Here is a 25,634-nt window from a genome sequence, read left to right on the forward strand (position 1 = left end):
CTGTGCAAGCAATCCAATGATGACTCATTTTTTCTGTAGCAGTAACAGTGGCATTCATTCGAGCTGATAAGGAATTACAGATGGGCAAATCCTGGAATATCAACAGTTATTAATGACTCCTACCTTCAAACTAAATTTTTTTTGACGTGTTTTTGATCAAATAACGAGTAAAAAAAATGTTTTGTTAAATTTTTTTTAAACTATTACTTTCAGTCATTACAAAAATACAGAATGATATCACTTGATGGCGAGAGAATTATTCGATCAAAGAAAACGAGTCGTCATTGCGATAATTTCTTTTATTCATTTTTTTAATTCAAGGTATTGACCCGCCCTATTAATCCCCTCTCTTACTTTTTCACCATTTTCCCCCGTTTTTTTCAGCTTGCCCTTCTTAGGAAGCAATTCGCCTCCGCGTAAGAACTAATTTTGGCCATTCATTTAAAATAATCCTTTTTTTTCAATGCTTAATTAAACTAGCGTAAACTTATCGATACGCCTGTACACACTTATCATTTGATCAGTAAGTTTACCTTGGTTTTTCTTCATTTTTCTCGCCTCCAACCTCCCCTCTTCCACCCTCGCACTCAGGTCCTGAAGATGACCCCAAATCGGAAAAAAATTTAGAAGGTTATGAGAATGAAATGATCAATTTATCAAACTGGTAATATACGCGGCTGAAAGCGAATATCGACGGAACAAACGTTTCCGTTCTTTCATCCAGTAAATTTCGTGGTTGGTTTCACTGAGCGACGGTGAGCAGAGAGGAGTACAAATACCTGAGTAAAATGAAGATAAGGTAATTAACTTTCACTTACTCCCATCGGACTCGGTTCAGTTCAGTTCACATGCTCCTGACCGGACCCCCCCCCCCTCCCCCCGGGCACCCCTTCTGTCATGCTAATTTCCCTCCTCACTTTTCTTTTTCGCAGTCCTCGATTTTCCCCGAACATTTCCCATCGTTTTGTCTCTCTAGGACCGACCAGTTTCACTTTTCGTCGATGAATCTCGGTCCAATTTATTTACATCCTCTTCCAAATGTAACTTCCAGCGCTGCGCTGTTAATTTCGCGAAACGCGGTGCTTCTTTCGTCCTGATAAACAGTGGGTACTTTTGTGACGTCATTAAAACAGTAGGTACTTTTGTGACGTCATTAATTTTCATTAGTCGAAGCAGAGAGTTTATTCCGTCAGCCTCCGGCCAAAGTATCACAAGCGTCATGCGACGTTTAACAATTTCCGCCGCCATTTTATTTTTTTACAGAGAAATTGTCGGTTGAACTTGTTTGAAAATTTCACCGCATTGTATCGGCAGCACAAAGGATATTCAGTGAAATCGGAGAGCTTCGTTGAACAATTTCTCTGTAAAAAAATAAAATGGCGGCGGAAATTTTTAAACGTCGCATGACGCTTGTGATACTTTGGCTGGAAGGTGACGATTTAGTCTTCCGATTCTGGGTCCCTTGAATCAATTATGTTCAAAGCTCTATGCTCTCTCACGATGCTTGAAATCACTCAGAAAAATCGCATTATTAAAACATAAAATTCCGGCTTTTACAAAGATCTGTACTTGAAAAGAATAATTCAGAGGCTTGCAGGACAATGCGCATAAATGCAGTTTTTGCTATTTCGAGAAAAACGTGTTTAAAGTTTCTAAATTACATGAAGCCGTGTGACGGAAAGAAAGTTCAAACTCACATTTTGATGCCTATAAATTGAATTTTACGAGTGAATTTTTCACTGAATTTATTTCAAACCTAGATTCGTTCGAAATCACTAATATCTCGCAATTTTTTCCGAAAACTGCACTCATGCGCCTTGCCCTCCAAGCCCCTCACTTCAAAAGTTAGTGGCTAACCAAGTATGTGTATATAAAACTCTTAAAGTACTCCAGGCAGCAGAGGAGGGGAATAATGTTAGATTTATTTTTCTCTAGTACCGAAATCAAGGTTTTCCCCGCCACGCTTATAACCTTCATCATACTGTGGAAATTTTCCCTGCTTTTCCTGACCTAATTACTCCTAACAAGGCGTATCTCAGCCACGCTACTGCCTATGTACGCTAAAGCGTCGACAACGCCGAGCGTCACACAGCACCAAACACCGCAATAAATCACCTAAGCACGTGCGCTAGGAATGAGTCAGGTTCAAGGCTCGTGTTTGAACTGCCGAAATAAAAAAGAAACAGTACAAAGAGAAAGACCACAGCAGATACAAACGCCGTTGCAAGGGATACTTTGAATCGCCGCACGGTGGTAGATCGAGTCAATAAGAGAGGTCGGACAAAATTTGGAAACTTTAAATGCTTATAACTTCGTTCATACAAAACTTTGAGGTTCTAAAAGTGATTTCAGCGGTTTCTTCGTGAAATTACCTTTTAGAAGCACCCTTTGAAATGTAAAATGTGACGAAATGAACATCTAGATTTGTAGTTTCAGTCAAAAGTTTCATGTCCGACCTCTCAAATTGACTCGATCCACTGTGCGCCGTTAGAATTACAGGCGTGTTTTCCGAGTGCCCGAGGGATTGCAGTAAAATTATCACGAGCTTCGAGGAAGGCTGTGAAACCAAGCCGGGGAGAGGGAAGGCGGGGGAACACAAAAATATACAAATATGTCCTTGGCCTTGATCTGACATTCAGTCTTGCGTAAGTCTTCAAATTTGTGCTAGGCACTGCCTGTCGCAGCTTTTTTTCGCACGGGAGGATCTCTCGAGCAGAATAGATAATCTTAATTTGTATACCACACCAGGAGTTTTCCTTATAGAAAGTCTGCACGCCATAATCAGGAGGCGTTCTAGTATTACGTGACGCAGTTTTTTCGCCGACGAGTCCGATCCACACGTGACGCACCCACTTCCACAACGAGCAATAACCCGGTACACACGTATTCTCGAAATTTCACGTACCAACGGTGAACTGAAAACATTTTTCTCCCCAAAATATTGAGCAGTAATTTTCGATCGGTATGTAATTCTGAGCTTTAGTCACACTCCGTCCTTAAAATAGTGACACCCTCTCTCACCCCCCCCCCCCCCTCTTGAATGAAAATCCTGAAAAATGTATACTTTTAATAATATTCTTTCACGATTTCTTGCGCGAGTGAGATCTGAATATCTATCTGCCCGAGTGCAGCGATACGTCTGAGGATCTGCCAAAGTCGATCAGACTCGCAAAAAGGCGTAAACATGAGTGTCTTTTGCGCTTCAGTTTCAATATCGCGTCGGGCCGAGCATGATATTCATGTCTAAGAGATGTCTTTGAAGTATAAATGAAGAATTGAAGGCGCTCTGTCATTTTGGATTCTCGCAGTTGAGTCCTCTACCGCAAGTGAAGCGGTATGAGTGCCGGGAGAGCCAAAACGCCTTCACTCCCATGCGTATGCAACATTGACATCCATGAAGCCCGAATAGTTGCATCCAGGCGTTTTGAAGAAATTTGTTAAGTGTTCGTCGCATGCGATACTACTTCAGAGTGCTCTGCTTGTTTCTGTTACACCTCATCTTAAATTGGATAGATGTATGCTATAAGGAACTATGTTCCACGCATACATAGACATACATATAAGTCGCTTTACAGCACTGCCTCGCGCTCTACGACTCCTAATTTCCACTGCTCTCTTTCAAACCACAAATCTTGGGGGATTGAGCACCTTAACATTTCCGCTTCAATCCCTTCCTTCCAACCTTTCATTGAGCGCCCTCTGCGTCTTCTCCCAGGAGGAACCCAGTCAAGGACCTTCTTCGGCAACCTGTCTCCTGCCATTCTCTGGACATGACCATACCAAATGAGTTGTTTTGTCATAATGTCATGCACGATGGTCTGTTAGGCATCCATAATCTCCCGTACCGTCTCATTCCTGACGCGATCCTTTCTGGAAATACCAGCGGATCTACGCCAGAAGTCCATCTCTGTTGCCTCTAAAACCTCCCGGGTCCGCTGTTTCATCGGCCATTCTTCACACCCGTAGGTTACTATGCTCTTGACAATCGCGTTGTAGATCTCCCCATTAATTCGAATTTCTGTTGATAAAACAGAAATTTTTTCGCTCTGCAAAATCTAAAACGAAGAAAAAAGTGAACATTTTTTTCAGTGAGCCCATTCAGGATAACCTGTGTTAAGTAAGTAGTTTTGTCAAAATAATATTTCGATAGTCTTGATTTTCTCATTTTTTCATTTTGAGAGCCCTCCGACACTTTACGTACACAAAACTACGTTTTTCTGTAATTACTGTTTCGTGCCACTATGATACGGGTTTCACTGTTTTTTGCAACCATAAATGGCCCGCTTCAATCCTACTATTCAAATTATATTCAGACAAAGCAAATTCTATCATTACACAATCGGTTTGATTCCACCCCTAGTTTACATCGACATCATCCTCAAACAAACCGTGAAACATAGGCTAGACTGTCTATCGTGAGATGATGAACGACGCTTCAAAGTTCACGTGACGTAATGATTTGTGACACCGCTGAGTTGAAAGGCCAAATGAGTCAGGAATTTTCGTCAAATGAAAATGTACACAGCTCGATGTTTATGAATGGTGGAGCCGTTCAAAATCGGGATGGATTTAATGCGTCACGGCCCGTGACTAGCCTGATTCCCTCTCCCGATGATTCACGGTGGGATTGTCGTGTTTGGCAATCTCTAATCCCATCGTTTCGTCGTGCTTGTTTTCGCAAAATGGGATAATTTGATGGATGATGGACAGCCGATTGGTAAACAGCTCGCGGTTGCGTCCGTTCAATCGATTTGCATTGTTCATCAGTCCACAAGTTGTTGACGACTCAGTTTCCGGGGCCATGTTCTCGGTGCCAAATTGACGGAGAAAAAAAAACAGCACAGGAGGATAGTCTCGCGTCGCGTCAAATAACGTCACGTGAAACTTTTTCTGTCGTTGCTTTTTTTAAGACCGAAAGAAAAATTATAACCCTCAGTCACTATTCTGAACTTGACAAAATCCTATGTGCTGGAACATGATGCAAAAAGAATAAAAACCATACTCACAAACCACTAAGTTTCAATGTGTGTAAATATCAGCTTTAACCACCAAAAGACAATTTTGTGACCAGCGCAACTGACAATTATGCACCTGCCCCATAGTATTCAAAAAGTTTCAAAGAAAAAAAAAAAAAAACATTAGCAAGTATACAGTGAACCTCGGATCATCCGAAGTCATTTCCTCACCCCCCGGCCATCGAGCAGGCCGACCGCCACATTAGTTCGGATAATTCGTGGTTTACTGCATTTCTCTGTTTTTCTCTGTTTTTCTTCAATGATAAATGAAGCACCAGGTGCATTTTTCTTCCCATTGGAACTCACCATCTATATTTCGAGGAAACCATCGTGAATTTTTATCACTTCAGTTCGGCAGCGACGACGCCTTGCGAATTGTGCTTTTCGCGTCTTATATCTCAGCGGACATGCCATGTTGCCACGATTATACCTTTTCCTTCCTCCGTACGTTTTCACCAATGTTTCTGTGAGCAGAAATCTAGCCTGTCCCCTTTCGTAACGAGACTGAAGTGGACGTATTTCTGCCAAACGGAATTATGTGCATTATGACGTGAGCCCTGTCATGCGTATATTCTTATGGGTCTCAGGGCTCATGTCTAAGCGCACATAGTTCCGTTTGGCAGAAATACGTCCAAGTGACAACGACGACGATGCGAATGTGGCTTTGCCGTTTAAGCTCACTCGGTTTAAGCGTTGCGGATCGCCAGCCAGTTTGGGTTATGAGTGTTTTTCAAGCCTTGTCACGCTCTAATTTTCGGCTTTGTCACGCAGTAGTGACTCCCCACCCCCCCCCCCCCCCCCCAACCTTCTCCCGGAGTAATTCCGGCTCACCGTCTTGCAGGAGCCCCGCAGTCGTCCTGCACAGACTGGAGTGCCTATATGAGGAGAGTATACGGACTCGTCGGTAATTTTAGAGGGTAGGTCAGGATTTATTCTTTCAATCGTTATGACCTGTTGTTCGTAAAGTGTGTATTTGACTCAGTTCTGCATTTTACTCATTTTTGCGGAAGGACGATTATTTATGAACATTCTTGGCCATTTTGCTTTGATATTGGAATCTGGAGAACGGCAGCGATACTTTTTTTTATGTTTTTCGTGTCGGGAGGTTTGCCGCCTTTTTGGGCCCCAACAGCTCCATATTCTGACTTGTCGGTACTCTTCCCATATTGGTACTTTCAGCACAGACGAGGTGATGTTTCTCTTCTTCATCCTCTGCCGTTGTTCGTTGCAATCACCTGCTTCGCCCCCAATATGATCACTCCATATCCCCTTTGTCTTCTTTGTCTATAGCTTTATCCAACAATTTCAGCAATCAGTTCGCTGTCGAGTCATCGCTACACTAACTCGGCCAAAGTTTTTTTTTTTTCAGTTTTTTTACCCACAGTGCTAGAGCAATTATAACGCTTTGCAGCGTATTTTAAAAGAATTCGTATACTCATGGCCGGAGTACTTGTATACGGGAGAGTATTGCCATATCTGTGCCGCTCTCTGATTGGTTCATCAGTTTTAGGCTGTTATGGAGCTAGGAAGGTGAATCAATGTAAAAAAACCCGACCCAGAGGGACACGTATTATCGGCGGAGAAATGAATGATAATCATACTCAAAGGTTAATTTTTGGCATTAAAATCCATCTAATTGTAAGTTGCAGTCCAAGCAATTGGATTTGAGAAAATTTCCATCACATCCAAAATCACGTCTAGAACTTTGTCGCCATCTTGTTTGTTTACATTGGACCAAACTAGGAGTGGAGGGGCTGGGGTTTGTCTACATTGGTCCAATTTGGGGGCTCCATGATAGCCGACCAATCAGAGAGCGGCACACTTTTTCTGTAGTAAAAAGAGAGCTGCTTACAGCTGTTTGGTGGTCTGAAAAGTAGCCGGATTTTGGGGGATAGTGAAATAATTAAGCGGGGATCTCGTGTATGAGACGCGAGTGCGTGTACGTAGCCGGTGAATAGGCGAGGAGTGCGAGCGGAGCCCGGAGCGGACGAGTCTCCTGCAGCTCCGAATCCGGTTCGTCTATCGTCTCCCAAACCGGAAATCGAGTATGATCGCATCGCACGCGCGCAGGCGTGTGTGCAGCGCGCCGTGCCCTCGCACATCCTCTCCCATGCTCCTGGATATTTCTCGCCGTCACATCCTCCTTTTCTTCGCCTACAAATTTCTATTTCTTTGTCTTCGTACTTCTTTTTTGCTTCTCTTTTTCCCCATTTAGTTTTTTTCTAGTCGCCCAAATGGACGTACTTATGCTAAATGGAACTATGTGCAAGTGGAAAGATGGAGTGTGCATTGGAAAAAAAAAAAAACACATTGGATCTAGAGTCCAAACTCTTGAAAACATTGACAAGAAAAAGGACTCTTGATTCAATCAGATTTAAGCTTAAATCAAAAGGAAATCTGCTCAAATTAGGAGGCTTGGTTTTTGATTTAAGCTTAAATCTAATTGAATCAAGAGTATTTTTTCATGCCGATGTTTTCAAGAGTCTGGACTCCGGATCCAATGTGTTTTTTTTTCTTCCTGTGTGCTCGTTAGTTGAGGGCCATAAGAATGAATGGGGATTTTAAAGCGCTAGTGACGTCAGCGGCAACGAAGCAGTGTCCATTGTCGTTCTCGATTGTCCATACACCTCTCTCGATGATTTCCTCGATGTAAACTGTCTTGAGGCCTCCTCGGCGATAAAATGTGTGGTGGAGTGGAGTACCTGTATACGGGAGAGTATTGCCATCTCACAGAAAAAGTGTGCCGCTCTCTGATTGGTTGTCTATCATGGATCCCCAAAGTTAGACCAATGTAAACAAACCCCAGCCCCTCCGCTCCTAGTTTGGCCCAATGTAAACAAACAAGATGGCGACAAAGTTCAATACGTTTTTTAGTTTTTATGATCAACATCTAAATTGAGTTCACCATTACTGGATATTTTTGCCGAAAATTAACCTTTGAGTGCGATTATCATTCATTTCTCAGCCGATAATACGTATTCCTCCGTGTCGGGTTTGTTTACATTGGTCCATCTTTGGAGCTCCATGATAACCTAAAACTGACGACCCAATCAGAGACCGGCACAGAGATGGCAATACTCTCCCGCACACAGGTATTCTAACTTTCCTTACACCTTTCTCGATGATTTCCTCGATGTAAACTGTTTGAGGCCTCCTCGACGGAAAGAGGTGAGGTGGAATACGTCTTGCAATCTTGGTGCGTTGCAGCCCGGAACAGTTTCTGACTTTTTTCCACGGAGATCTCCGTTGTTACGTATCCATCTGATCGGTGTGGTGGTCATCCGATCATACCCGCTGGCCTCATTCTCTCGCGGACCCTCATCTGTCTTATACCCGGTGCCCGTAGCCCCCTCTCGGTCCTACTCTCTGATTACCGTGGAAACGGAGTCAGCGTCAGCGGTTTCATGCGCTAACTCCGGGCTCCGGGGTCGCGAGTAGCTGTTCCCATAAGTGTGGCGAATCCGCGATCTCCCACGAAGATGGGAGGGGAATTATCTAATTATCTATTCATCTTTGGAAACAGTTCCCTCCTCCTTTGATCGCTCTATCTTCGTAACCGTCGACATGACGTGACGTGAGTACGAATGCGAATCTCCGCAAACGAGTGGAATCGTTCCGGCCGTTTCCGAGCCAAGGTGTTGGCTGTTCTCCCGTGCTAAGGAAGAACGCCGTATGAACATTCGAGAGTTGCCGAATTTCCTTCGATAAATGGACGTATTTCTACCCAACAGACCTATGTGCAAGTCAGAAATGGACGTATTTATGCTAAAAGGAGATATGTGCAAGTGGAAAGATGGGGTGTGCTCGTTAGTTGGGCCATAAGAAACAATGTAAAAGTGGATATAGCTCCTTTTGAGAAAATTGAAAAGCGGGATTTGACATTAAATCAAAAGGAGCTAAGCGCCAAAATATGCTAACTCATGAGCCGCGGGCATGGCAAGAGAGCGTTGTGGACAGGGCTCATGAGTTAAAGACACGGATCCGCGGCTCGGAGTCTCCATCGTCGCCGCTGACGTCACTGGCGCTTTATATTCCCCATTCATTCTTATGGCCCGACCACTAACGAGCACACCCCATCTTTCCACTTCCACATATCTCCTTTTCGCATAAATACGTCCAAATATGGGATGTGCTCCTTAGTTCTCTTTGCGTAAGAGTGAATGAGAATATTAAAGCGCCAGTGACGTCAGCGGCAACGAACGAGCGCCGGCACAACGGGGAGGTCGCTGGAGGGTGTCTTTAACTCATGAGCCCTGTCCACAACGCTCTCTTGCCATGCCCGCGGCTCATGACTGCCGCATTCAGTTGGCACATAGGTCTGTTTGATAGAATGTAATATCCCGCTTTTCCAATTCTACAAAAGGAATCACGCCCACTTTTACATTGCTTCTTATCCAGCTTCGACCAGCACACCCCATATTTCTCACCTCCACATAGGTCTGTTCGGTAGAAATACGTCCAAATGTTTCTTTATGCGCGGAACGTTATGAATATTTTTCCTTGAAATTTTCAGGAACTCCGGGTGAAATTACGAACAAAGTCATCTGAAAAATTGGAAGGAAAATACTCACAAGTTTACCAGGAAATTTGTTGTTTTATCGAAGGAAATTTGGCAGCGCCTGAAGGTTTATACGGCGTTCTTCCATAGCACGGCAGTGTTGGGTCAGTCACCCCTTGACACGTCGTATGGAGAAACTTCCTTGCGACTGTTTTCAGAAATTACGCATATAGTTTCGTCTCGTTTCTATCACATGTATAAAAAATTAATGAAATCGAGTTCCCGTGCTAAGAATAATTCTTGAAAATCGTATAGGATAACGCAATCGCCCGAAAAGGAACACATTTCGCCGTTTTCTGGGCGAAGTATCGTAACTCCATCCCAAGGTTGCAAAATTGACTCAAACCGTTTGATTGTCTACCAAAATGTACCTGTGGAAGTTGTGTCCAAAACTCCTCTGATTTTTGCATGAGATCAGAAAAAGAATTAGCGAAATTTTCAGTGAAAAAACCTCACAAGATTCTTCTATTGTAAATTTTGTGAGGGAAAATTTGGCAACATTGGAACGTAGTTACGTTCTTTCGTGAGGGAAAAAAACGATTTCTGTCCCCGTCCCTTTCAAGTGACGTCTATGCTCCAAAACGTACCCTGTTCGTTCTCTTAAAGTTCAACAATCCGATGGCGGGCAAAATTAGAAGCCAATCATTTCAAAGCTCTTTTGAACAAAGTTTTTGTTGGCTTGGAACACATATGTATACTTTTTTTTTTTTTTTTTTGCAAATTATCACATTTTGATGCATGTATGTGAATGTCCACGAAACTTAAGTGAGATTGCTATTTAGGGCGAAATTTATCGTCTTTTTTCGGCACCTGGAAGAATAGCAATACTTGAAAAGAGATTTACATACAACCCAAACGCTTAACTAGATTTGTTCCTCCATAGTTGATCATGGCTTCTAATAGAGAATAGTATTCTTTGGTAGGTAATGGAGATGAGTACTGACCCATCTCTTAGGAACTGTCACATAGCCATCTCCATTTCAACGGCTAAACTCAGAAACCACGTATTTTGGTTTGCGACTCAGCACACTTGCCTTTCCTACTTTCTTTTTCAATTCTCGTGAAATAAAAAACTCCAAAAAACCCAAAAACTTGGGTAAAGAGACTCCGGGCAAGTCACCATCCTCTTGCCAAAAACCTCCAAAAGCTCTTCTTTGTTCCCCTCTTCAGTGGAAAAAGAAAATATCACACTACGACAGTTTCCATTTCTGTCATAGAGTACCCCAAGCGGACCAAAGAACGGAACTCTTAGTCGTTTACACATTTACGTATTTAACAAAATCTCCAGGAGGTCACAGACAGGCTGGCAGCCCCTCATTGGACCAAAACGCACACCGTACCATTTTTTCCTTGTAGGTATGTGCCTCCAAAGTACATGAAATGACTCCTTGAGGGGCGGGCAAGTTTGATTGAAATTCACGTTGTCCTCTGAAAATGAGCTAAAATTTTTACCTTGAAGAAGAAGAAAATCGAGTTATCATTTTCTTCCATACACGGTAGGTATGCCTATGAGGTATGAGAGGCACCAGGAACGCCTTCCAAAATTATTGATGCAACCCGCACGACTCCGAAGTCAGCGGAAACTTTCTTGAAGCGTCTCCTAAGATTTTCCCTACGCAATAATCCCCTTCAAAAATGAATGATGCAACAAGCGCGTCCTGTTTGACCACGAAAGCTCCTCAGATGAGAAGTCTTTTGGTCTGGTCAGAAAAATATTCGAACTTTATTTTTCATCTTCTCTTCTCATTTCCCGCATTGACGGAGGCGACATTTTTTGGAAAGCATGACGCGCCCGGCCCAATGCTCTCACTGAGGATCAACCTGTAGATAGACTACTAAAAATATTTAGGAAACAGATGTTCGGGCTCACTGAGAATGAGGCCAATTTCCGAACTGATAGTACGGGATCAGAATGGAAAAAGTCAATTATGACTACGAGGAGGCTTTGTACACTTCCAAATAAACAGTGCCGTCTTTGTTGTACAAGTATTCCTGAACGATCATTCATAATGGAAGGTCATATTCTATTCGCACTTTTTTTTACGCATTGGGCCGGGCGCGTCATGCTTTCCAAAAAATGTCGCCTCCGTCAATGCGGGAAATGAGAAGAGAAGATGAAAAATAAAGTTCGAATATTTTTCTGACCAGACCAAAAGACTTCTCATCTGAGGAGCTTTCGTGGTCAAACAGGACGCGCTTGTTGCATCATTCATTTTTGAAGGGGATTATTGCGTAGGGAAAATCTTAGGAGACGCTTCAAGAAAGTTTCCGCTGACTTCGGAGTCGTGCGGGTTGCATCAATAATTTTGGAAGGCGTTCCTGGTGCCTCTCATACCTCATAGGCATACCTACCGTGTATGGAAGAAAATGATAACTCGATTTTCTTCTTCTTCAAGGTAAAAATTTTAGCTCATTTTCAGAGGACAACGTGAATTTCAATCAAACTTGCCCGCCCCTCAAGGAGTCATTTCATGTACTTTGGAGGCACATACCTACAAGGAAAAAATGGTACGGTGTGCGTTTTGGTCCAATGAGGGGCTGCCAGCCTGTCTGTGACCTCCTGGAGATTTTGTTAAATACGTAAATGTGTAAACGACTAAGAGTTCCGTTCTTTGGTCCGCTTGGGGTACTCTATGACAGAAATGGAAACTGTCGTAGTGTGATATTTTCTTTTTCCACTGAAGAGGGGAACAAAGAAGAGCTTTTGGAGGTTTTTGGCAAGAGGATGGTGACTTGCCCGGAGTCTCTTTACCCAAGTTTTTGGGTTTTTTGGAGTTTATATCATCTCATTTTTGCAAGAAAACTGTTATTTTACCAAATGAAGTCCCCCACTTGTGAAGGAATTGGATTACATTTTACAATAAGGAACCATTACCTCTGGCTCTCCCATAAAAACACATATCTGCATAGAGAAACCAATAGCATGTAATCTGTTTCTAAAATGGACCAGAAATAGTGGCTCCTAATTGCAAAATGTAATCCATTTAATGCTTGTAGCTATGAAGTGGATATCTCCTTGCTGTGTAGCAAAGTTTCTCGGATCCGTCTTATTTTTTTACACCCTTGACTGTCATTTTTAATTAATCAGTTCAAAGCTATTTCGACGATTAATCATTAATTGTTAGATCGAAGAAGAAATTTTCTTCGGAAAGCTATGGCTGAATTGACTTTACAACTGAACTTATGAGAACATCAACTGAGGCAAATTTTGCAGAAAGTTATACATGGTAAGTGATAATTATTTCAACGCTCTCTTAGTTTTAAAAAGAGATTAGTTTTAAAAATCAAAATCTACACAACTGTAGATATCCCTGAAAAGAAATACAATTGTAGAATCCCAAGAAAAGAAAAAGAAGAAAGAAAAGAAATACGAAGAAATTCAATGATAAATTGCAACTACGGTAGGTACTTATTTCAAATTAATTGCTCTAAAAATTGTTCCTTCAATGAGTAAATAGGCAACATTCTCAACACTACAATGCAATAGAAATAATTTTACCATGGAATTGAAATCCAAAGAAATGTGTGCTGCTTGAGTAATAGAAGTTTGGAAATCAGGGCATTCAATAGCTTCCCAGACATCATTAGTGTTACAATCTAAAAATTGTAAGGATTAAAAGTGTCAAGCTCTCAAAATTTTTGTTCTCTGATTATCAAGAAGCCCTGCTAGAAATGTTCAGTGTCATTTTTATTTTTGTTTGTGAAAGGAAATTATTTTAAGATTTTTTGGCGTTCTTGGCGTCCTCTGAGACTCTGAAAATTTTTGTACTTTATTTTTCATCAAATAATGAACATTTTCATTGTAATTTTTGTCTATATTTAGGAGAGTACATTATTCGATAATTATCTTCAGTATGTATTAGATCTTTCCCCCAGCGACAAGGTTTACTGAAATTTTATGAGATCTATATAGTTCTCATAGGTACTGACCTGCATCATGGTCATAGTATCATCTTTGAGGAGTAAATGAAAACAAATTATTTTCTCTTGGTTCCTCAATTCAGGGCTCTGATGAATAAACCCTGTTTGACAACAATGTTAGTAGGTAAAATTGCTCCCTCCAAAATCCTTTAAGTAAGCGGTATCAATTTAGTGGTAAAGTTATCAACGACCCTCATTGAATCTCATCTGGTTCACTGAATTTCTGAGGGATAGACAGGGTGACAGGTTCTGTAAAAGTTAGGAAATAAAGCCCTCCTCACTGTGAAAATATGTCAGGTAGTTTTGCTGCGGAGCATTGAAATTCCTTCTCCCAGTAAAAAAATTGGACTTTTCAGTTTAAAGAGACTAAACACTTAAAATTAAGTCAAGTAAAAACTTGAAATTTTTGTGAAAAGAATTTTTATCTGAGACACCTAATGTCAAAAGAGGACATTCCAAAATCAGGGAAAAGTTAGTGACCACTACGCTTAAAATCCCAGAAAAGAATATTCTGCGCATCGAAGTCATTAATTACACAATTTTCAGAAATTATGTTGAATTATTTATCAGCAGAGAAATGAAAATACTCTGAAAGTCTTTGAGGCTGAACTTTGTGGATTGCGGTAAGTAGTTTCCCAGTTTGGCCATGGTATTGATATATTCGTTTCGTCATTAATCATTATCAATAAAAATATCCCTATCTACCGTAAATGTTGGAAAACCAGTGTGCATGTAATCTGGTAATCCTTAATTAATCAACTGTAGATTTCTTACCTGCTAAACTGCCTGATGAGTTGAAAAAAATGTTCACTTTGAGACGGATTCTTATGTCTTGGTTCATGCTTTCGTAAGTTGAGTTGCAATGTCAATTCCGTCGTAGCTTTCAGCAGAAAATGTCTTCCTTGATATAACGTTTGATGATTCATCGTTGAGATAGCTTTGAACTATGATTGATGATGAATGGAACTAAAAGTGCCATTAATCGATGAATCAGAGATCAAAGTAAGATGTGAAGCTATAAGAGCAGGGATCGTAACGGACAAAAGTGAACGTCTGTTCTACGTGTCTAAACTGAGACTTATCTGAGAAATTTAGCGACACCACACAGAGAGGTTTTCACTTCGTAATAAAGCTTAAAATTACTTATCACTGGAGGAGTTTCTTTGGTAAATTAGCATGCTTAAAGGTACATCCTGACGTGAGAGAAAAACAATGGTATTGGTACCTGAGCGTAAGTATGTATGTCCTTGAGTGTTCACGTAGAAAGACTCTTAACAAACATTAAACAAGGAAACAAAACTGGACGAAGGTACTGTAATACCTAATTTACTTTAAAACTGCTAAAAGAAGAACCAAAAGACAAACCTCACTTATCTTAAATGTATAAACACTTGGTATCGCTCAGAAAAACCTTGAGCGAAATGGACTCATATCCGTAGAATTTGAGGAGTAAAAAGGCTGCAATGCCAGAAAAATGTGAGCTTCACACTCTTGAATGGATTCAAGATCACATAATTTTAGTGAAGCGACTTTAAATCGCTTGACTTGAGCCAAAAATGAAGAGAGAACAATGAGAGAATAGAATGGTGAGGTTTCGAGTTCTAAGATTGGATATTCAGAATTCACTTCACAATGAGGCGATAGACTTCTGCTCCAGGTTGTAAAACACGATGATAATGATTGTCACAAACATCGTTGAAGTCGTAAATGGATTGAAATCATTGAAACCAAATGATTTCATATTGTCTCGATCGTTTTTGTTGCTCTGTGAAACAGGAACTAACCTAACATTCGTGGTTTGTTTTGTTGTTCCGCTGGTGAGATGCTGACTGCAGAGAGCACTAACATTGTCACTCTACCGTGTGTATGTGTTAGTAAATTCGGGTTTTACGATTTTTGGGACATAATCAAAGCTACAGCCTAAACGGTAAAAGTAAACCCTTACTCATATATAATTTTTAGAATCCTCATAACTTCAGGATGTTCCCTCGAAATAACCATAATTTCATTCCAGAATAGTGTAAGCGAGAAATTCAATGATAAACGTCAGCAGGTCGGGTCGCCCATTGCAACCGAAAAGCAGTTTAGACGCAATATTTTTCTTAGGATGCCTTGGTTATTAATGAAACTTAAACGCGCACTACACGGGAACATGACAATTCTTTTGATATAACATTATATAGGGCTCCGATGTCTCGTATTCTCCATAGCTTTGACAGAGCGTGAAAATGGTCAAAGTGGATACTTTTTGCTATTTTAGGCACATATGCGTAATTATCTTGTTTAATAAATCATCAACCTCCTTGAAACTCAACAGTTCGTTAGACGGGATCAAGACGCATCTTTAGACACCAAAATTTCTAAAATCCGTCGCTCCGTTGCTTTGAAAAGCTTTTGAGACCGCAACTAAAAACCCAAATAAGCCAAGTTCGTGTAACTATGGTGTCGTTGCCTCGACCGGGCTGTGCTGTGTTGCCAATTGTTGGAGGATAGGTTACTTGCCCGGTGGTGGCTACCGCCACTCATGATCAATGCATTTTTTTTAAATCCCTCGATTTTTCATAGTTCGTACATTCGCAAATTTTTCAGAATTCGCGTGTAAACCGTCCCGGTTTTCTAAAAAAATGCTGTGCGAGCATGGTCATAATTCGAGAAATCAAGGCGGTTAACATTTCAAGGCAGTTTGTCTACACCGCGGGAAACTTGCACGACAACAGAAATTTTGACGGAGTATGTTTACGTGCACCAACAAGAACTTTCATAATCGTTAGCTTTCCTTGGATTATATTCGCCAAGGTTATTTTGGACTGTCCAACTCTCAAATCTATTTGATATTTTTAAAGCGCACCTATTTCCGATTTTCTAAAATCCTTAGATTTTATTTCTCTAGTATATCCGGAAGCATTCTCAATCCTTCGAGCTCCACTGTAATCACTGATTTCTACGAATGTTGACCTGCTCAGAATCAGACAGATATATTAATGGCCTGGTCACTGAGCGCATTTTTTTTCTTTGTTATCGTCTAGGCGTTCATGTTTGTGAACTGCACTTATTTTTAATTTTTTTCACTTACATATTTTTGCTTGCACAGCTGATTTTTGTTTTTTCTTGTGTTTTAGACAACAGAAATTGGATTCATCCTCCAGATACCCTTCAAAGAGGCCATATCGCTTATCTAGTCAAGGTAAGAAACATTTACAGTTTGTTTTTTTCCTGGCGCTGACTTGGCGTCTACGGGCACTGTTTTTATGGCGTCGATTCTTGTCGAGACGGGAAGTTTTTTTGTGGGGTTATCTTATCAGCCAATTATAGGAAAATTAACCAGAGATTGTTTAATTAAAATTGAAATAACAAGATATAAGCGAGAAATTTCCGCAAAAATATCGTTTTCATGATGAGTTCTCAGAAAGTGAATCGTGCCTCAAGGTCCTATCCGTAACGGATCACACACAACAAGTCTCACGTGCACTTATTACGGATTGTATTTGATGGTGGATTGGTGTATCGTTTGGTTCAAAACAATAGAGCATCGCCTCAAACAAAAATGTTAAGATCTAAGTTAGAAAAGCTAAGAAAGAGAAAACTCCTGACAATTTCACTTTTCATTGGCATGTAGTTCTCATAAGAATCCAAAATCAGTCACAAAAACCCGTTCCCACAAATTAATCGTTAGACTCTTGAAGCTATGTTCACATTTTGAACCATCAGTATGGATACTATCTCAGCGATGGAAAGCCGGTTTGGTAGATCGAATACGATTCATTGTAATCATAATAATAAAAGACACAACATTTACCAAGTCACAAACATAGTCAAAGAATTTACAAATTGTTTCGCAGTGCATTATACATATTATATCTCACCGTTTTAGGCTCGTAGGGCCTTAATTTATTGATGTTTCATTTCACCATCCTATATTTATTTATAATTTATCTTCGATTTTTAATTAAATCAATGATTCACCTCCAGTAAAACTTTACGTGTAGAGGTACGAAATTTTTTTCATCTATAAATAGCCTCATCATTGTTTCTATCGGAGAATGAAAATAAATTTCATCAGTTTTGCTGACCTAAAAAATGTTTCCTTTAATCTTAAATTATTTAGACAGTCAAACCGCTTGTGGGTAAAAGGTTTTTCATCATGACAAGTAATACTTCTAGCGGTGTACATATTGTTCAAGTAAATTATGAGTCATTAAAATAATAAAATAGGCAGGAAGTTAAAAGCGGTCTTTCAATTTGTTGGTTCATATTGTAAGTCAGGGATGAGAGATGAACGCATTGGATAGCTAAGCCACGGAGCGTGCTTTGACCCCGGTATGATTCAAATGCATCCCGATTTCAGGCGTCAGATTGTCCTCAGAATTATTCTAATTCCTCAAGTTTCTCCCCACTGAAAAGGATGATTATCAATCCGGCATCTCTTTATGAGTCACCACCCTGACAATGAACGGTAATGCGATGAGCTTATGCTAACTCGTTCCTCAGCTCATCTCATTCTTGCCTTGCCAAGTTGGAAAAAAAAAAACTACTGGTGAAGCGCGTAAATCATTGACTATCGACATGGAAGCGATGGTAAAGAATCGATTAGTAAGGTATACCCTAATAATCGATCCTTTTCCATAGGTTTAAATGTCAGATAAATCGATTCATCGCCAAGCATTACGCGCCACAGACAAGTACATGAAGTAGGGAGCGTTGTAGCTGCAAGTGTGTTCCTTCGTTGTAAAGGTCCAGTTACAAGATCAAATTGTCCTCACCTCAGGTCTTTTTCCACCAATCAGAGCTTCAATTTGATGGCTCAATTTGATCGTGTAACTGGACCATAAAGGCACGTTCTTTCCCGGTGTGTTCAGCGTTTGTCTCAGTAGTGTTTTTCGTATCTGGGTATATATTTCACGACAATTTATAACTTGACAACTATGTCTCTCTTGGACTTGGATCAAGTTGGAAAGTTAAGCAACGTTGCCTAATCAAGAGATAATCACGGATTATTGCCCAAAAGTTGGAAAATCCTTGAATTTTTCCCTCAATCCGACAAGCAGGATCCACGGTTCCGGTAAGCCACCTGTTAGCACCATCAGCACGCTTACACGTGTGTTTTATGACCCTTGTCACCCAGTTTAGGCCGATGATGCCAACTTACGGCGCACTCCAGAGTTTAGGCCAATTCAAGCTTTGACTTTCTGAAATCACTTTTTGAACAAGTCGCAACGGTAGTGGAATTTCTTTAATTTCATTCTTTTTTTTAAATTATATGCTTTTCCCCATGGAAGTTTAGGTGCTTGGTCGAACGAAGAGGATTGACGCTCATCGGCCAAGCCTTTGTCAGTTGTTTGGCCGGTCCAGTTTGAGCAGTTCAACATTCGTAAAAATCAGTAATTTTGGTGGCAAGTTCAAAAGCTTAACCGTCCGTCCAGACTAATGTGTGATAAACGGTAGACCAGTGGCATGTCGTGCGTTGCAATATACCGATTGATCTGCCATTTTAACCTATGGAAAAGGATCGATGTACAGGGTTTCGCAACGGATACTTCAGTAGTCGATTCTTTACCACACCTTGTAATGGAGAAAGATCGACAATCGATCATTAACGCCTCACTGGAAAAAAAACACATTGGATCTAGAGTGCAGACTCTTGAAAACATTGACAAGAAAAAATAATCTTGATTCAACCAGATTTTTGCTTAAATCTAAAGGAAATCCGCTCAAATTAAGAGGCTGGGTTCTTGATTTAAGAAAAAATCCGGTTGAATCAAGAGTAGTTTTTCTTGTCGATGTTTTTAAGAGTCTGGACTCTAGATCCAATGTGTTTTTTTTTCTAGTGCTCGCCACTTGATCAAACTTGATGCGACTGGATGCGTTTCTGTTTAACACGGTTCAAACCTTCCGACCTCGTCTTCTTTCGGACAGATCTTGCCCGTTCGCGAAACTCGGGTGATTCACCGGGATTTTAGCTGGGCCTCCAGCGCGGAGCCGTCTTTTTTGCGCCTACTGGAACCGGTGTCGAATGCGTGTCTCGTCCATTTCGGCGCACCGAAAAAAAAGCCGCCCGACCGGGTCGTGCCGTTCCGGTCCCGGTCCGACCCAGTAGCGAGGTGTGAATGATCGATCATCGATATTCCCTTATTTGCAGCTGTGGTAAAGAATCGATTATTAAGGTGTCCGTTGCGAACACCCTGTTGATCGATTCTTTTCCGTATGTTTAAATGGCAGATCAATCGATGTATCGCAAAGCACGGTTCGACCGTGACCGGGGGCAGCGCTGGCACCGATGCACGTTGTTTGATGAACGCAACGGCGAAGCGGGGATGGCTCGGCGATGAACCTTTACGACTCGCCGACGAATAAAATCCAAGTGCCGCGCCAAGCCGCCTTGTAACGATCTGCCGACCATTTGGCACCCGGCGCTTTCGGCGTTGCGTCGGTGGATTGGTCTTCGAACGAGACGTCGTTAGAGGCCGTATAGGTAAGACGCCAATGTTATACGTGATTGAAGTTGAATCTATATCATAGCGGGAGCAAGCAAAAACGGAGATATCGAACAAATTTTGTCAAAGTACTAGTTTAAGTACCAGACAATAATAGAATCAGAGGACACTTCGACACGGAAATAAAAAGAGGTATAGGGATTTGTGGATTACATCGGCATTTCTAATTAATTGTGCCCAATTAACTGAGGAAGCACCCCCAATTAATTGTGGAAGTACCCCCAATAAATTGTGGAAGTACCCCCAATAAATCGTGGAAGTACCCCCAATTAATTGTGGAAGTACACCCGATTAATTGTGGTAGTATCCCAATAAATTGCTGTACTAGCCCAAATGTTGCGGCACTATCCCAACTTGAGTTGCGGTACTACCACAATTAATTGGAAATGCCTATAACATCTAACAAATTCGGGTAGTTAAACCTTTGGAAGAGGCTCGCAACGAACACCTCAATAATCGATTTTTTACCACTGCATCAATGGGAAAATTTGGAAAATATCGATATTCGATTATTCACGCCTCGCCACTAGACTGATGCGACTTTCTCCTACTCTCGGAGGAGACGCTCCTTCCTCAGTGTCGCCGTTTTCCCGCGACGCTGCCAGCCCGAGTGAAAAATCACCGACCAATCCGTTGCCGGTACCAAAGTCGAATTTATCAATGTATCGGATTCGATAGTGGTTCGATGTATCGTTGATAACTTCAAACAAAAATTTTAGGATTTAAGGTAGAGAAGCTGTAAACGAGAAAATTCCCACTTTCAATTCAGAACAATTTCACTTTTCGTTGCCGTATGTTACTCCTAAAAGTGAGAAGTCTATCACAAAAACCGATTTCCACAGATTATACTCGATTGACGTTTGAGGATTGGTTTACATGTTGAACCAATCGATATCGATACTATCTCACATGTTCGTTTTATAGAATACGATCTATTGTTTTACCTCCTGCGAGGCCAATTAAGGCGTCAAGACTAAATATAAAAACACTAGGGGGCTAAGCCCCCTGGCCGCTACGCGGCCCAACCCCCTGAAGCCGCTCCGCGCCATCAACGGGCCGCTTCGCGGCCCTATTTTTACCCTCCAATCAGTGTTAGGTTTATTTTTCCCCTAAAAAATTACGATATGAGGTATACTTTAATTTTAAACTTTACTTAAAATTACTTTAAAATTAAAAGGACGCGTTTTGGAATGACTGCTTGATGAAATATTACAATAAACCAATGAATAATGATAGTCTGGAAATAATTAAGACTTTGTGAATCGGGGATCGAACCCACACCGAGTACAATGTGGACGTATCCGACGTCTTAGACGATTCGGCCACCGCTCGACGTGAGGTCTCCGGCGCGAATCTTGTGCAGATAAGTGTAGAGCTGATGCGCAGGCTACACAGCTACTGCGCAACCTCCTCGACCACTGCGCATCCTCCCGCGCATAGCGGTAGCAGTACCGGAGCATTCTGTAAACTCACTCACTTTTATAACGTGATTTTAAAAAAACCTGGGTCCTTTTTCCAAGATCTGATCACAGCGGGCTCATCTAGGGCCTATTACCTGTCGATTTACGCAAGAATCATGGAAATCGGCCCGGTAAAACGCTCAAACGAACTATGACAAAAAGTATAAATTTACATTGTTTAAATGGGAGAATTCGCAACTTTACCACGTAATATAAAAAAACCTGGGCCATATTTTGAAAATCTGAAAAGAGTTGGCTTATCTAGAGACAATTGCCCGTCGATAGCCGCAAAAATCATGAAAATCGGCCCGGTAGAACGCTGGAACTAAGCGTTACCAGTTTCGCAAAATTAGGAGGTCTTGGAGCTTATAGTATAGAAAGTGTAAGCTACCGACTAAACTTTAAACATTCCTACGTTACGCCAGCAAAAAATTTCCTACATTGCGATTTTGTTAGTTTGAGGGATCAAATATCATCTATTTTAGAATAGAATTTCGAGAACGAAACATGATTGCAGATATAAGACAATGGATAAGGCATGAATTCAAAGAGGATATCCACCAATGGGCTAATCGAAGCTTATGGAGCTATATTCGTTTTCCGAATAGATTACTATTCGTGCTTTCACGCACGTTTTTTGCCTACGCGGCAAAATTGAAGGCGAGCTTCGAGTGAACGATGTCCACCGATAGGTTTACGCATGATCTGTTGGTTTTGCAAAGTTCATGGAGTGAGATTATTGTAATTCAGTATTGGGGCGCTTAAATTGCAGTTCCAGTTGCCCGCTCGATCGTTGGATCAATATCGAATGACTTCTATCGATTAAAAGCATTGTTAAGATAGAAGTTTATCGATCAAGATCATTCGATAACGATTCATCAATCGACCCGCTGCTGTTTTCGTGTGCTCGGCTCATCCGGCATCATCGTTCGGCACCTGTGCGCTAATATTCGAGCTTGATTTGTCAATACGTGATGTCACGTACGCCAACAATGCTGGCAATTGGCAGCCACAGAAACGGAACAATGTGAGGTAAATACTCGTAAAGCAGATAGAAAAAAAGGAAGAAGAAAAAATAAACCCGAGGCCCTCACTTCTTCATGGCGAGAGTTATTATCCCCTTCACCCAAAATGCCCAGCCCCCCCCCCCCCCCCTGGCGTGGTGTGCTTTGCGATGTATCGATTGATCTGTCATTTACACCCAAGGAGCGTTAATCAGGGTGTTGGCAGCGGACACCTTAACAATCGATTCTATACCAGGTTTAAATGCCAGATCATTCGATACATCGCAAAGCACGCCACGCCAGCCCCCACCCCCCCCCCCCCCTAACCGCCGGCGAGGCCAGGGCAGGATGTGGACCCCGGAATATGACAGATAACACGAGTTGATGTGTCAGCGACGAAAATACGGGAATGAGGATGAAACAATGCAGCTCTCTCGATTCTTTGTTGCGGTAGAACCCGCGGCTCAGCGCTAGACGATGTCTTGCATGGAAATGATTCTGATTTGCTCGTTACTTTTTTATGCAAATGGGTCGAAGAAAATAATGTTATATTGTTCTCTGTCAGATGTCTACCTTAAACCTCTTCCTTCGACTTGCCCAGCTTCAAAAAAACCCCGAGTATGTGGAAAATACCGAGGACCTCTGAAGCTTTGAAACATAATGAGTCATGAATCCTCACTTCGACAGTGGTGTTGCGAAAACGCAAATCTCTTTTTGCGACGCTGCAGACTTCTTGTCGTAATTTATTTGTTGTACAGAAAAATATTCAACATCATGCACGGAGAAAAAAACTTCGTGCGTGGGACCCGAAGTTTAGGTCATATGGATCTCTGAAGTTTTCGGATTGAGCATCTGAACATTTTAGGTCCAGCTGCTGAGGTTTGGATCACACATCTGAAACTTCAGTTCTTACATCTGAAGTACTTCGGTTTTCACATCCGAAAAACTTCGGTTCTAACATCCGAAAAACTTCGGTTCTCACATCTGAAGTACTTCAGATGTAAGAACTGAAGTTTCAGATGTGTGATCCGAACCTCGACAGCTAGATATAAAGTGTTCAGATGCTCAATCCGAAAACTTCAGAGATCCATATGACCTAAACTTCGGGTCCCACGCACGAGGTTTTCTTCTCCGTGTGTCTTGAAAACTTCTTTGATTTTTCCACTCTCTGTGAAGAATCCTCCATGAAAATTTCTAGTCTTGGTGTTGGTTCGTCACTGTTTGATTAAATAAAATTGGAGCGGATACTTCGAAGCAACACTACGAGATTCGCGTTTTGCAGTTTCACCTTCGATTTGTAAAAACAACTCATCTACCACGCATTTTGACTTGTTACACTAAATGCACCTATTGTTTCTACTTACACGGTTCTTTGTGGAGTGTAATATGTAGGAACGGATTAGTTTTCCGCATCAACTACTTTGAAGTTGTTAATGACACGAGTTCTCGGCCAAAGAGAAAAGAAAATTATTGGAGATAAGGTTTTTTTCCCCCCTCTCCCTATATTTTATAGCGCATCCTTTGAAAGCAAGGATATAGAAATCATGCAGAGGAAGGGAGCTCTAGGAACAGAATATCTCCGCATGGAAATTGTAGAGGAAGTTCCTTATCAAGGCGACATTGATTATCATGTTAGTGCGGACCATGTTCTACAAACGGAACCGTATCGCATCACATCTTATCACATCGCGGAAAAGAAAAAGTGGGAATTCCGGATTTTCCTGTTTTCCGTGATTTTTTTTTTTTCTCTCTTTTTAGAAAAATAGGAGGCTTTGCCTCCTGGCCGCTCGGCGGCCCAACCTTAGAGGTTGGGCCCCTTGGATGCCAGGTGGGGTAGCCCCAAGGGGTTTACATCGTCTTATTCCGATTCCTTCGATTTTAAATTTCCCGCGATTATCAAATAACGTTTCCCGATTGGTTAATTCGTCGACCAATAGAGCCGTACACACCATAAAGGCCCTAGCTTTTTTTATTATAGTAAGGTAAGATAAGATTCTCACCGGAAGTTGGTAAATCCTAATGACCGGTAGCAAATCCACACCAAGCGTGACGCTATTCTTCAGCTAAGTTTATCAGTGTCGAATGTTTTTTTTTTCTTTGACGAGGCGGCCATTTTTCTGTCCCGTTATTTTGACTACATTTTGCATTTAGGAACTTACAACCTCTAGCCCATCCGTAAAAACACTCATAAGCCTAGGAAAACTAATGGTATACACAGCGTTTCTAAACTGAGCCAGATATTGTAGTTTCTAATTGCAAAATGTAGAGAACCTTTCTGGACAGAGAATGGCCATTTCTGTGCCGGTTTTTCATTATTCGCGAGAAAATAGGCTGACACGATGTTCTCACGGCCGTAAATAAACAAACAAAATGGCTGTTATCAGCAAGCACATAGGAGGTTATGTACATCTTACATCCTCCTGTGATAAAGGCGATGGGCGATTTAACAGTGTTTTCATGTGTTTTTCATTTGTTATTCGTAGATATGCTAGTTTAAATTGCTACTGCCGTATGATTGAAATTTTTCTCAAATTTCAGCTTTCTTATCAATGTTACGGCGGGTCGCCATCTTGTTTGTTTATTTACGGCCGTAAGAGCATCATGAAGCCGTAAAACTCGTTGACCAATCAAAAAGCGGCACAGTTTTCCTGCAGTTAAAAGATACGAGTGGCCATACTCTGTCTATAAAGGTACTCTAGCAAAATGTAGTCCATTTCAGAGACCTATGATTGTCGAGAAGCGACGTACCTTCCCACCAATTAGAACTAGGATTTTGTCACTTGACCCTTTCAAGGTACTTCAAAAGATAATTAAATAGAGCGGGTGGAACGTCCACGGTTCAGCTCCATAAGGCCTATCTCTGCATATATAATAATGCACAATAATTAAATATCATTCTCAATAAGCAGTTCCATGATCCCTGTATTGAAACAATTAGGTTTCCTCAGCTCTCGCCAAAATTTCTACCATGCGTTTAAGTCTCCGAGCCGTTGTCCCGAATCCCTAATTCCTTTTGGTTTTTTTTTTTTTTTTTACTTTTTGATTTCCAACGGAACGATTGTATATCCGATGTTACAATTGGCAACATGAGAGGAATATTAGTCAGATCGCAGGTCCAAAGCATGATCGCTGGGAAAAAGGAAAAACAACTTTTCCGTTCGCAGTTAAAGGAATAGACGTCATGC

At 41.3% G+C, this 25,634-nt stretch overlaps 1 protein-coding gene across 2 annotated transcripts in view; it reads left to right on the forward strand.

The window, feature by feature from the left end:
• Positions 1 to 25,634, forward strand: part of ced-6 (PTB domain-containing adapter protein ced-6) — a 96,436-nt gene that overhangs the window by 56,904 nt on the left and 13,898 nt on the right. For both annotated transcript variants that reach the window (XM_072302826.1, XM_019049291.2), the window contains one exon: positions 16,614 to 16,678. In XM_072302826.1, the coding sequence (XP_072158927.1) occupies positions 16,614 to 16,678 (65 nt within the window). The remainder of the gene's footprint in view (positions 1 to 16,613; positions 16,679 to 25,634) is intronic.

The sequence above is a fragment of the Bemisia tabaci genome, chromosome 1 (assembly GCF_918797505.1).
Source record: "Bemisia tabaci chromosome 1, PGI_BMITA_v3".
In the NCBI taxonomy this organism is placed as follows: domain Eukaryota; kingdom Metazoa; phylum Arthropoda; class Insecta; order Hemiptera; family Aleyrodidae; genus Bemisia; species Bemisia tabaci.